At 48.2% G+C, this 12,500-nt stretch overlaps 2 protein-coding genes across 16 annotated transcripts in view; one reads left to right on the top strand and one right to left on the bottom strand.

Annotated features, from left to right (window-relative positions):
• The window catches only part of fzd3a (frizzled class receptor 3a), a 23,553-nt gene extending 15,233 nt beyond the window's left edge, over positions 1 to 8,320 (top strand). For 2 of the 4 annotated variants that reach the window (XM_085133900.1, XM_085133901.1), the window contains exons 3-9: positions 117 to 313; positions 2,146 to 2,608; positions 2,806 to 3,105; positions 3,416 to 3,667; positions 5,531 to 5,679; positions 6,765 to 7,184; positions 7,266 to 8,320. In XM_085133900.1, the coding sequence (XP_084990026.1) occupies positions 117 to 313; positions 2,146 to 2,608; positions 2,806 to 3,105; positions 3,416 to 3,667; positions 5,531 to 5,679; positions 6,765 to 7,184; positions 7,266 to 7,524 (2,040 nt within the window). In that variant the 3' untranslated portion in view covers positions 7,525 to 8,320. The remainder of the gene's footprint in view (positions 1 to 116; positions 314 to 2,145; positions 2,609 to 2,805; positions 3,106 to 3,415; positions 3,668 to 5,530; positions 5,680 to 6,764; positions 7,185 to 7,265) is intronic. The other 2 variants (XM_085133904.1, XM_085133902.1) reach the window with 2 other exon arrangements.
• Positions 8,321 to 8,463: 143 nt separating this feature from the next.
• cdc42bpab (CDC42 binding protein kinase alpha (DMPK-like) b) overlaps positions 8,464 to 12,500 on the bottom strand; it is a 72,972-nt gene continuing 68,935 nt past the window's right edge. For 9 of the 12 annotated variants that reach the window (XM_085133880.1, XM_085133883.1, XM_085133884.1 and 6 more), the window contains 2 exons: positions 12,079 to 12,153; positions 8,464 to 10,998 (listed from right to left, as the gene is read on the bottom strand). In XM_085133880.1, coding sequence (XP_084990006.1) covers positions 10,867 to 10,998; positions 12,079 to 12,153 — 207 coding nt within the window. In that variant the 3' untranslated portion in view covers positions 8,464 to 10,866. The remainder of the gene's footprint in view (positions 10,999 to 12,078; positions 12,154 to 12,500) is intronic. The other 3 variants (XM_085133887.1, XM_085133892.1, XM_085133891.1) reach the window with 1 other exon arrangement.

The following is a 12,500-nucleotide window of genomic DNA, read 5'->3' as shown; positions in this document are numbered from 1 at the left end:
GGGGCCGGAGTTGTTTTTCTGGCCTCACATGCTCGGCTGGTGTCTCTGTCTCCCGTTCTGAAGGTGGAGTAATGCTCACGCTGCACTGTGCTTCTTCTTTCTGTCTCCACCTGCAGCCTTTCCATCCCATGGTGAACCTGCAGTGCTCCCCGGAGCTCAGGATGTTCCTGTGTGCGCTCTACGCCCCGGTTTGTACCGAGTACGGCCGGGTCACGCTGCCGTGTCGCCGCCTCTGTCTGCAGGCCAAGAGCGACTGCTACAAGCTGATGGACATGTTTGGTGTGAGCTGGCCAGAGGAGATGGACTGCAGCAGGTTGGTGCAGCAGTGCTGGAGGGAGGAGCGAGACCAGCAAACATCCTGAAAATGATTTATTTTCTGATGGTAGAGTCAGCGTTTTGCACGTGTAGCTTCACCTTTGAAGCTTTTATGTTTCCCCGAGTTTGCTAACATGTGACTGTGGCCTCGTTGCATTGATGCTTCAGTAACCACAAAAAATGTTTTATTTCCTGTTTTTGTTTCTGTGGAAAAATCCGATTGTTTGTTTTTGTTGAACACAAACACACATCACAGCCACACACTATTAACGACTTTTTATTAAGTTTAAAAAATAAGAAACACAGCAGGCAGCAGAGGAGGTGATATGGTCCTCAGTTCATCTCCCTGTAAACGACATCATTCAGGTAGCATGTATGCTAACGCTGCTGCTCTGGGAACAGTTTGAGCAGATGGAGACGCAGGCGAGTGTTTGATGCTCAGGATCTACAAAGAGTCGTCCACAGTCGCACTCGAGCACGTGTCTGTGTGTTGAAAGCAGAGATGGGCAGTAACGCGTTATTTGTAATGCGTTACTGTAATCTGATTACTTTTTTCAAGTAACGAGTAAAGTAAGGGATTACTATTGCAAAAACGGTAATTAGATTACCGTTACTTTCCCGTAGGAACGCTGCGTTACTGCGTTACTAAAACCGTGATTTTTTTGCGAGAATGTCTCATGACAGTGACGTAAGCGAGTGCGACGTTCGTGACAACAGCTGTGTGCAGATCAACAATGGATCATATATCGAGTGCAGAGAGAGTATGAGCGTGCAGCGTTTAAAGCGTGGAAGTACTGACCTTACTTTGAGTTTGATTCCATAAAAAGTGACAAAAACATTAGTGTCCGTTGTGCGTGGGAAGAAAACTTCTTTTTACAGCGAAAAAAAACCCCTAAACTTCCAAACAAGCACCGAGTAGCTACGACGTAATGGGAAACTCACAGAGAAACTCGCGGATTCTTCCACTGACCGCTGCACACCTGCACCAGGGTAACCCTCCGCCTACCCCACTCCTGCTTTACAGGTGAAAATAGAGCAACAGGACCGCTAGTCTTTGACTTTATTTATTTTCTGCTGTGTTTTACTTGCATCTATTTGAAAGACTGAGTGTAAACACAAAAAATATTTTATTTTATGTGCTGGAATGTGCAGAAAATAGGTTTAAATGTTAAACTAATTTCTTCCAGTCAGAGAATGTTGCAGATAATTAAATTTTTGCTTGATGCATAAAGTTAAAAGATTAAAACTAATAAAACAAGTTTTAAAAAGAGACTTTTCCATTTGATTACATTTTGTATGATGATTATGCAGAAAAAGTAGAATTGGGCTGAAAGATCTATCACTTTATCACCTATTCAGGTTGTAAATCCTGTTTTTAAAAAGTAACTAAGTAATTAATTACTTTTGAAAATAAGTAATCAGTAAAGTAACGGGATTACTTTTTTGGGGAAGTAATCAGTAATTAGTTACTGATTACTTTTTTCAAGTAACTTGACCAACACTGGTTCAAAGTGACGCGTACATGTTAGCGGGCTGTTTAGGAAGATGAAACGTTAGAGGGAGCCGTGCACGTCTCATCGTCATGAAACTGAACGAGAGGCGTAAACGGGGTCATTTAGCCTGTTTGTCGTTAGCTTGAATGTGAATGTGTGTCAGACGAGTTTGTGTCTGCAAACTGAACTTGTGCTTCACTCTGCGCCTGCAGGACGCCGGCCTGGCAGGTAGAAAATGCTTCTGAATTGTTGTGACGGCGTGCACCATCACGCCGCCATCATGTGTCGCCTGTTGTTCCACAGCTGCCCGAGGTCACCGCCTCTCGTCTGCTCTCAGGTTCCCAGACTGCGACGAGCCCTACCCCCGCCCCGTGGACCTGCTGTCCGGCTCGGACGCGACCGAGTCTCCCGTCTCCGTCCAGAGGGACTACGGCTTCTGGTGTCCCCGCGAGCTCAAGATCAGCCCCGAGCTCGGTTACTCCTTCATGGGGGTGCGCGACTGCTCGCCTCCGTGTCCCAACATGTACTTCACCCGTGAAGAGCTGACGTTCGCCCGCTACTTCATCGGAGTCGTGTCCATCGTCTGCCTCTCTGCCACGCTCTTCACCTTCCTGACGTTCCTCATCGACGTGTCGCGATTCCGCTACCCGGAGCGCCCGATCATATTTTACGCCGTGTGCTACATGATGGTGTCGCTGGTGTTCTTCCTGGGCTTCCTGCTGGAGGACAAAGTTTCCTGTAACGCAGCGAGTCCTGGGAGGTTCAGGGCGTCGACGGTGACTCAGGGCTCCCATAATAAGGTCTGTGATTGGGCTTCAGCCCTGCTGGTTCCTCCTCCTCCCACACACACACATCCACACGCACACATCCACACGCACACATCCACACGCACACATCCACACGCACACATCCACACGCACACATCCACACGCACACATCCACACGCACACATCCACACGCACACATCCACACGCTGTGTTCTTCTCTTCGTTGGCAGGCCTGCACGCTTCTCTTCATGGTGCTCTACTTCTTCACCGTGGCCGGCAGCGTGTGGTGGGTCATTTTAACCATCACCTGGTTCCTCGCTGCTGTTCCTAAGTGGGGCAGTGAGGCTATAGAGAAGAAGGCCCTGCTGTTCCACGCCTGCGCCTGGGGCATCCCCGGCGTCCTCACGGTGACTCTGCTCGCCATGAACAAGATCGAGGGAGACGGCATCAGTGGCGTTTGCTTCGTCGGGCTCTACAACTTAACAGCCCTGCGCTGGTTCCTGCTGGCGCCGCTGGGACTGGATGTAGTGGTGAGGAAGAGCGTGGCAGGAAGTCCTGTAGCGTCCTTTTGTCGCTGTCTGTGCACCGAGACGTCGCTAGTTGTTAAGTTTGCAAAACTGCCGGGACGAGAAAGACGTGCGAGTCCGAGTAAAACCTGAAGATGAATTCATACTTTACAAAATACGTGTTTTTGTTCTGTTTACCGTTGTTTTCATTTCTGCGCAGCGACTTGCACAGATTTATCCGTTTATGTTGCAAATTGAATAAAATGAAACTTTTTTCTTCATTCATCGAGTCGTCGATCAGAGCGTCAGTGTGACATCACGTCTGTGTCTCCAGGTGGGCGTGGTCCTGCTGCTGGCAGGTATCGCTGCTCTTAACAGAGTCCGCATGGAGATCCCGCTGGAGAAGGAGAACCAGGAAAAGCTGGTGAAGTTCATGATTCGTATCGGCGTGTTCTCCGTGCTCTACCTGGTTCCACTGCTGACCGTCCTGGGCTGCTACCTTTATGAGAGCAGCTACAGGCCCGTCTGGGAGACCACCTGGGTCCAGGAGACCTGCAGAGACTACCACATCCCCTGTCCCTACCAGGTAAACAATAATAACAAAGGATGGAGATGTTTGATCGTTTCACATACTTGACTTATTACACATTGTGTTTGAGTTACATTATAAATCGCTGGTGCAATAATAATAATAATAACAATAATAATAATAATAACAATAATAATAACAATAATAATAACAATAATAATAACAATAATAATAACAACAACAATAATAACAATAACAATAATAATAATAACAACAATAACAATAATAACAACAATAACAATAATAACAATAACAATAATAATAACAATAATAACAATAATAATAATAATAACAATAATAATAATAATAACAACAATAATAATAACAACAATAATAATAACAACAATAATAATAACAACAATAATAATAACAACAATAATAATAACAATAATAATAACAACAATAACAATAATAACAATAACAATAATAACAATAACAATAATAACAATAATAACAATAACAATAATAACAATAACAACAATAACAATAACAATAACAATAACAATAATAACAATAACAATAATAACAACAATAATAATAACAATAACAATAATAACAATAACAATAATAACAACAATAATAATGACAATAATAATAACAATAACAACAATAACAATAATAATAACAATAACAACAACAATAATAACAACAACAACAATAAAAACCCAAAGAACACTGATTGATTCTCAGGTTCGAGTTCTTCACCGTTACACAATCGAGGGATCAGGAGAGCTGATGTAACCAGACTGTGTGTTCATCACAACATTGTGCGCACACACACACACACACACACACACACACACACACTCACCTGCGATCGCTGGTATATTTGGGATGATTTGGTAATGTGCCTCAGCAGCCACGCTGGCCTCCAGCATCAGCACGCACAGCGTAGCTCCTCCCATAGAGCCGTTAATAATTCAGACGTCTCTCGTTCTGTTTCAGCAGCGAGCGCCTCCGGCGCTGCTCAGACGCTCAGTGTTGCAGAGGCAGACTGTTTATCGTCTGCAGTACTAGTGGAAGAGAAGCTTTAACTCTCTGATACTTTTACCTCCAAGTGTCAGAGCTCAGCCTCATGACGCTGTTAGCCACAGGAAGAGCTGCGTGTCCGGGATACAAATGAGACGTTTGTGATGCAAAGTTGTCCTGTAAACACTGTGTGTGCGCTCTGACTCGCTGCAGTGCACTACAGAGATGCTGCTGGCTGTAAAGATTTTTCAGTAGGCGTTCACACACGCGTGCATCAGCAGAAAGCTTCGACTGAACTATATTTATATGTAGAGCGCTCTCCCTGAGGCTGAGCGCTCTGCAGAGCTGAGATGCTCAGTGAGCTCACATGGCTGTGTGGTCATACAGCCTGTAATGAGGATGCTGCCCGCAGTCGTGCATCGAGTCTCTTATCTCTGTGCGGTAATGAGTTCTTCTGTGGATCCTGAGCCTCGAGGCTCTCCGCCCGGCTCGCTTATAACGAGGCCATCATGACGACGTCTGTGTGGACGGGAAGCAGCGCTCCGATGACAGAGTGGCTCTGTGCGCTTTCCTAAACTTCAGCTGGAAATAAATGACCTCGTTTTAACTGTGACTGAGGAAATCTGTCGACTACACGCCGACAACAACACGCGTTACGTTTGCTCTGTATCTGCAGCTACAGTTAGCTTAGCACGCATGTCTTTGGACTGTGTGAGGACACACACCTCTTAATGAGCTCGTTCATGCTGATATTTGCACAGACTGACTGTTGGGCTCCACGCTGCTGAACACTGATGATGATGTACATGATATATTTTTACTTCAGTAAAACCTGTGAAGGAGGGGGAGGGGGGGTGTCACTGCACTAACTCCACCCTCTGTTTGTTGCAGGTGGAGCAGACCAGTCACCCCGACCTGGTGTTGTTCCTCATAAAGTACCTGATGATGCTGATTGTAGGAATCCCCTCGGTGTTCTGGGTGGGCAGTAAGAAGACCTGCTTCGAGTGGGCCAGTTTCTTCCACGGCAAGAGACGTAAAGAGTACGTATGTGTCGCACTGTGACGGCGTCTGTGTGGCTTCAAACTGATGTTGCTAAATATAAATAAGCTCACATGAGGTTTGTCCCAGTATTTACAACTCAAAGCTTCATCTCTCTGATTTAGTTTTAACTTCAGAGCTGTGGATGCAAAATAATTTAAAAAAGTATCCAAGTGTAGTTTGGATGAGACACACAGGGCGTTGCAGCAACATCAACTCCTGCATGTTCTCAAAATCCTCTTCAAAGTCTTTGTGAACAAGCAGGTGGCAACAGTAGGGAGGAAGAACTCGTTTTAACAGGAAGAAGCCTTCAGTACAACCACGCTCAGGGAGGGGCGGGGCCATCTGTGGCAGTGATGAGCAACTACAGGAGCAAGAAGACAACACATGGGGAGTCTCAGCAGGCTGAACCAATGGCAGCATCTGCTGGTCCAGCCCTGAAGGGGGGGGGGGGGCTGGTTCCACAGACAAGGGGCCTGAAAGCTGAAGGCTCCAGTTCCCGTTGTACTTTTAAAAAGGAAGCAGAAGTGACCCTGAGAGCAAACTGCTCCATCAGCATCATTTGGTGATATAAGATCTGATTATTCAGGATAAATAAGAATTTAATTATAGATTTAACAGTAAAGAGACACTAATGTTGGGGAAACACGACATCGTGCAGATAGACAGCAGACTGGAGTTTGTGCTGTAAACGTGGACTTCCTGTCTGTTCTGTAGTCAATGGAGACGCTGAACAACGACTCGCCTTCTCTTCCCGAAACACATTTAGAGTTCAAACATTTTACAGCAAACTGAAATGTTTCCACATATTCTGATTCAAATATTTTAAGGAGACCTGCATTTCATTTCTTTTGTGTTGCGCGTGCAGCAGCTGCTGACGCTCTGAGCTCCTCCCACATGGTCCCAAAGTAAAAACACGTTCGCTTAGTTGTCACATTATAAATGCAGAGTGTGCGACTGTCTCACACACTTATTAGTCCTGATGTGAGGACGTGAGCGCAGAGCTGAATGTGATGATCCTGATGTCAGTGTTCAGTTTTGTGTCGCTGCAGTGACGCCTTCTCTGCACCACTCCCCCTCCAAACAGAGCATTAACCCCCTCTCCCCTTGCCTGCTCCACACATTCCTCAATCCTCTTCTACCACCCCCACCGCCCCTCCACCTTCCCCCTCTCCCTCCCTTCCACCCTGCATCTTTCCCTGCCACCCCTCCCCCTCCCCTCCTCCTCCTCTTCCTCCACCTGCTGCAGCAGGATGGTCAACGACAGCCGACAGGTGCTCCAGGAGCCCGACTTCACCCAGCTGCTCCTCAGGGATCCCAACACCCCCATTGTGAGGAAGTCACGGGGCACATCCACACAAGGGACCTCCACCCACGCCTCCTCCACCCACCTGGCCATGCTGGACGAGCCGCCGAGCGCCAGCACCAGCCGAGCCGGCTCCGTGCGCAGCGCCCGCTCCAAGATGAGCAGCTACCACGGCAGCCTGCACCGCTCGCGAGACGGCAGGTGGGTGCCGACATCGCGGTCTTTCGTTAACCCCGCCCACCCGCACGGCCCCGAGGCTCATTTCTGCTCCTCTCCATTTAGATACACGGCCTCCAGCTTCAGAGCCGCGGACGAGCGGCCGCCATACGGGAGCCTGCCTCGTCTAAACCACCAATCGCAGTCCAGGCACTGCAGCACCAATCACCTCGACAGCCTGTCGCGGCACGGCTCCGCCCACAGGCTCGAGAACCAGTCGCGCCACAGCAGCATCAGGGACCTGAGCAGCGGGGCCACGGCGGTTCTCGGTGTGCCCAGAAACGGGATCCACAGAGTCCTGGAGGAGGATGGAGCGACCGCCTGAAGGGGCGGAGTCTGAGGAGGAGAATGTCGACGAGCAGCCACTGTGATAGGTCCGGTTACAGAGGGGGGGGCACGGGACAGAAATCTTTGCCTTAAACATCCTCACAGCTTTATGACGTAGCCTGCAGTGTGAATCTTTTTAAACTCCACCCAGTCGGGGAACGCCGCCGCCGCCGTGTGACCCAAACGACTGAGCCAGACAACTAAACGTGACCGACCGCACGACGCGGCTTTCTTTGTATAAAAGGACTTCGATAACGAGACATTTGGAGCTCCGTCCTCTAGTCTTTAGTGTTTGGGAGGTTTCGGGGTGGGGGCGGGGCTTAGATTTCATTACCCTTGTTCCACGTTTTCTTCTATTTATGAGGGGCAGCCAATCAGGAGAAGAACTGAAACGACTGGTTTCAGTGAGAGGATGAAATGAAAGTTCTCAGATCCTCCACAGCTTTTAGATCTCTGCTGAATCTGAACCTGCTCTTCTGCCGCATTTTAAAAGCTGGATTTTAGTGAGTTTTTATTGCACATGTGCAGTAACGTTTGCAACGATACAAGGAAATCATGTCAGTCTGTGCTTTGCTGTTTTAAACCCAAGGGCTGAAATCCAGAGTATACATGCTGAATCCAAACTCCTGCCTTATGACTGCGAAGAGAACAAACCCAACAGATTTAATGACCTCGAGCAGATCACCAGCGACCTTCATGGAGCTGCACGGACAAGGCTTACCTTCCCTTTCCGTCCAAACACGTTCGCTTTGAGCAGATTTACTCCGTCCTGTTTGCAAACGTGTCCTTACTAAGGTTAGAGCAACGTTTCCTCCAGAGGCTAAACATGTTCATAGATGTAAAAAGTGAATTTCTGTTGGTGATTTGTAATAAAGTTTCAAAGAAATCAAGCTTGTGATGTTTCCTGAGGAGAAATGAGCACACGGCAACACTGGAGTGTATTTGTAACAGCCCTCCGCTTTATTGAAATACATCGGAGTCAGGTTAATATAATGAGTTCTCCACGTAAGTGTGGCAGCCGCTTCCATACATTATTTTTGTTTTGACCTTACACCTTAAATATTTTTGTGCAAAAAAAGAATCTACATCAGCTGTAGTGGGTTATCCTCAGTAAAACACCCAAACCGCTCCAAAAGGAAAACGACAAACCAAAATGATTACATCTATAACATGCAAAACTGTACAAATTATTACAAAGCAATCCTAGAAAACAAAGTGGAATATGATATGAAAGAGCAAAACAATATAGAAGGTACTGGAGATAAGACCTCACTGAAATGTAAAGGCGTTTCCGTTTCTTTAAAATGCGGCACGTCGGCCGTGAAGCCACCTGTCACCCGATACTCACTGTCTCCACCCGGGTCACATTCCCTCACTTACTGCTGCCCATCCATCAATGAATCAAACGCACCTCGATCACGCTCGTCTGACTGAAAATTTGTTTCCTGAGTTTCCCCTTCTCGCTCTTTGAACCGGGACATCTAGGATCAGATTTTCTGCACAGGCCAAAAATGAAAAACAGACGCCGCCTGGCGAACACCTCACGCCAGCTCGTCGTTCTGCAGATAAACGCAGGAACGAAGGAGTCGCTAGCTTAAAAAAAGGTCTAAGATATCTGGAGTAAAACCAGCTGGGAGCTCTAAACCTCTTCAAATTAAAAAATAATAAAATAAAAATAACACCTGGAATGAGCTGTTTGCAGCTCTTTGCTGTGTTTCCACAGGGGGAATGAAGAGTTTCCCTTTCTGACAAACAGGAATCATGTGGAGCGAGGCTAAAACCCTCTGTGGGTTGATGCCACGCCGCCGTGTCCCTCGGGTCAAAATGCCTGCAGGAGATGAACAGAGGTAACAGGTTTTTGGCTGTGAATGCCCCGCTCTGCAGCCAGAAGCTGCCGCACCGTTTCCCCCCTCGTCTATTTTTTAAAGGCCTTTCCACTGACAAAGTAAAGTAAAGTAAAGTAGAGTAGAGTAGAGTAGAGCCGTGGAGGCGGCTCAGAGCTCCGGCCTTGTTCAGTTCACACAACAACAACAGGCTGAGGTCATTTACTCCGTCGCCTCCAGAACAAACCAGCTGTGACGTCCTCGCACTGTTTACATTCTCATTTTTTTAATCTTACAAATTTTCACGACTCATTAAAACGTTGAAACGAAGTCGCGGCGCCTCCCTGTTTGTCCATATTTGCTGAAACAGAGCTCAGTGACCTTTCAAACACCGCCAACAGTCAGGAGCACAACAAGGCAACAACCGCCTGTGTGTGTGTGTGTGTGTGTGTGTGTGTGTGTGTGTGTGTGTGTGTGTGTGTGTGTGTGTGTGTACAGGCAGCAGTGCCGTTATAAGTCAGCTTTTCCCCCCCCACTGATATCAGGTGGAGGGACGCACACGTCATAGAAACAACACGAAAACAAACAAATCTAAAATAAATCAGTAAAAACAAAAGAAGTGGTTTTAAAATGGCTTCGAGTGCGAAACAACCGGAATCACTCCAAACAAAAGCGGGAAAATAAAGGAGGAGTTTTCCGTCCCGTGTAGTTCTCTATAGTATTTCCTTATCATATATTACTCTCTACTCTGAACCTATGTACATGACTGTGACGGGAGTTTTGGCTGGACGACGGGGAGCGTCCACGACGGAGGACGCGCCCCCAATGATGTCGTGTTTGTCGTGTGATGTCACAGGAGCCGCTGATGGTGGAAATTAAAAATGTTATAAAGTCACTGCACTTAGTATCAGGAGCAAAAAATAAACATAATTCATTTTTTTATTTTTTTGTTTTTTGCAGCACCCAGAGAGAAAGCAGGTGAGGGGGGGCAGCAGAGCTCCCCTCCTCGTCTATGATCGATAAATAAATTAAAACACTGTCCCCTGAATCCCGGCGGGTCCTATGTACAAGTACAAACCTTCTGCTCTCGATAATATTTCTTCTTTTTGCATCGTGACTTTTTTAGAGTCTCAGTGAATCTCGACAAGTTGACCAAAAAGAGCCAAAATGGGAGCTTCCTGTTCCTGCATCACCTGCCCCACATCACACACACCTTCACACACAAGCCAAACATCAGCACCCACATGTACACTGATAGCATTTGATAGCTTGTCCCTCGCCGTCTAGCGAGTGTTTTGGCCCCACTGTGGAAGAACGCTGACACAGTGTGGGGGGGTAAAGTGGGACAAATCTTTGGGAGGGAGTGGTGGGCAGGAGGTGCAGTTCTCTGGGCAGTGAGGGAACAATATTCAAAAAAGGAAGAGTTGGAGAATTTGAGTCCTGTGCTGTCGGTCGGTGGGTCGGTTGATGGGTCAGTCGGTGGGTGGGTGAGGGGGGTCGGATGGACCGCTGGGGGCTCATGTGTCCCAGCCCATCCTTTCTGTGCTCTCCAAGGACAGGGACTTGGTCTTGTGTGGGGAGGCCGGGCTGGGAGGGCTGCTGAAGGTGGAGCTGTTGGAGGCCGTGGAGTGGCGCGGGGAGTCCGAATCCTGGAGGAAAGAGGGGAGAGAAATTAGACGACCCCTCCCAGAGTAAACTGGGACGCGTACGACAGATGAAGCTGCGCCTCTGTCTGCTCCTAACAGCTGATGGCGAGTGCTTGCTGCACATGCACTGCTCATTAATCTGCTTTGTGTGACGGCGGGGCAGACAGGAAGTCAGACTGAGTGACGCTGACCCGCCTCGTCCTCCGCTTACGCAGATGAACGGCTCGATTGACCAGAAATGATCAGCTGAAGGAAAACAAACATGCAGGCAGGCCGAGCTGGTGTGTGTGTGTGTGTGTGTGTGTGTGTGTGTGTGTGTGTGTGTGTGTGTGTGTTTGCTTCACCCTTGTACAGCGTGTGAGGCTCCTTCCAGCTCACTGATGTGTTTCACACACTGTGTCATGTACGTTTCTTACAGTTCACTGATCCAATCGTCTATTTATATCCCACCTATAAAACTAAAGCGCACAGTCACACTACGGCTGCATGAGTCCGTGTAGGTGGGCAGCAGAGGCGCAGCTACACTGTGCTCCCGCCCACATCGACCTGACACGCTCAAGCATGCACACTCTTGTTCTCCATCATTAGAGTTTTTTCCTTGTGTGACGGCTCAGTCTTGTAACCAGGTCCTGGCTGCACCACCAATATAACAGGAAACATCATGCATTGAAAGCTCGTGTGGATCATTAATGCCAAAACATTTATGTTTAGTTTGTGACGTTGTTCCTTTACTCTGCATTCATTTCCCATCACCTGCTGAGTAACCAGAGTTGTGCTCTGAGCTCACAGCTCCTGGTTAGGAAACGTGGGCGGGCCATCGGGGGGTGTATGGAAGCACACATGCTCTGTGATTAGCGATGGTGAAGCAGCGCCGCGCCACCATCGGCAACGAAAGGCGATGACACGAAGGCCAGATGGTGCAGCTGAGAGATGCAACAAACCAATCAGAGGCTGCAGATGTGACGGCGCTGAAATGGTGCAGCGAAGGCGACTCAGTGATGTGTGTGTGTGTGTGTGTGTGTGTGTGTGTGATGCACAGTGACACGGTGCTCTCAGTTGTGTGTTTGCAGCTGTGGACGTTACCTTCATCTTACTAAGCAGGGTCCTTAAAGCCCTTTTCAGATCGGGGGTCTTCTCCGACGGGGAGACTGCCTGCCACTGCAGAGGAGAGTTCAGACTCAGCGCCCAGCCCACAGACAACATGCTGGGGTGGGGAGGGATGAGGGGGAGGGAGGGGGGACAGGCACGAAGCAGGGAACAGCTGAGTAAGAATGGAGGGAGGCGAGATGGGGCGGGATGGAGTTGACAACGTCCAATGGGAAGGGAGGACCAGCAGGGGGAATGACAGGGGGACTGGGGGGGGCCAGACGTCGCCCATAATTGCTGTTTTTATTTTTTCCTCTCGCTCAGAGTCACTTCATGCGAGTGAAAACAACTTAAAGCGATGTTGCCGGAAACCATTATGAGCGATGTTGCACCACCAGTGCCAGACTGGAGTCTGATTG

Source organism: Neolamprologus multifasciatus, chromosome 15, assembly GCF_963576455.1.
Source record: "Neolamprologus multifasciatus chromosome 15, fNeoMul1.2, whole genome shotgun sequence".
Taxonomy (NCBI): Eukaryota; Metazoa; Chordata; class Actinopteri; order Cichliformes; family Cichlidae; genus Neolamprologus; species Neolamprologus multifasciatus.
Note: the sequence above shows the minus strand (reverse complement) of the source record. Positions and strands in the feature narration are given on the sequence as shown.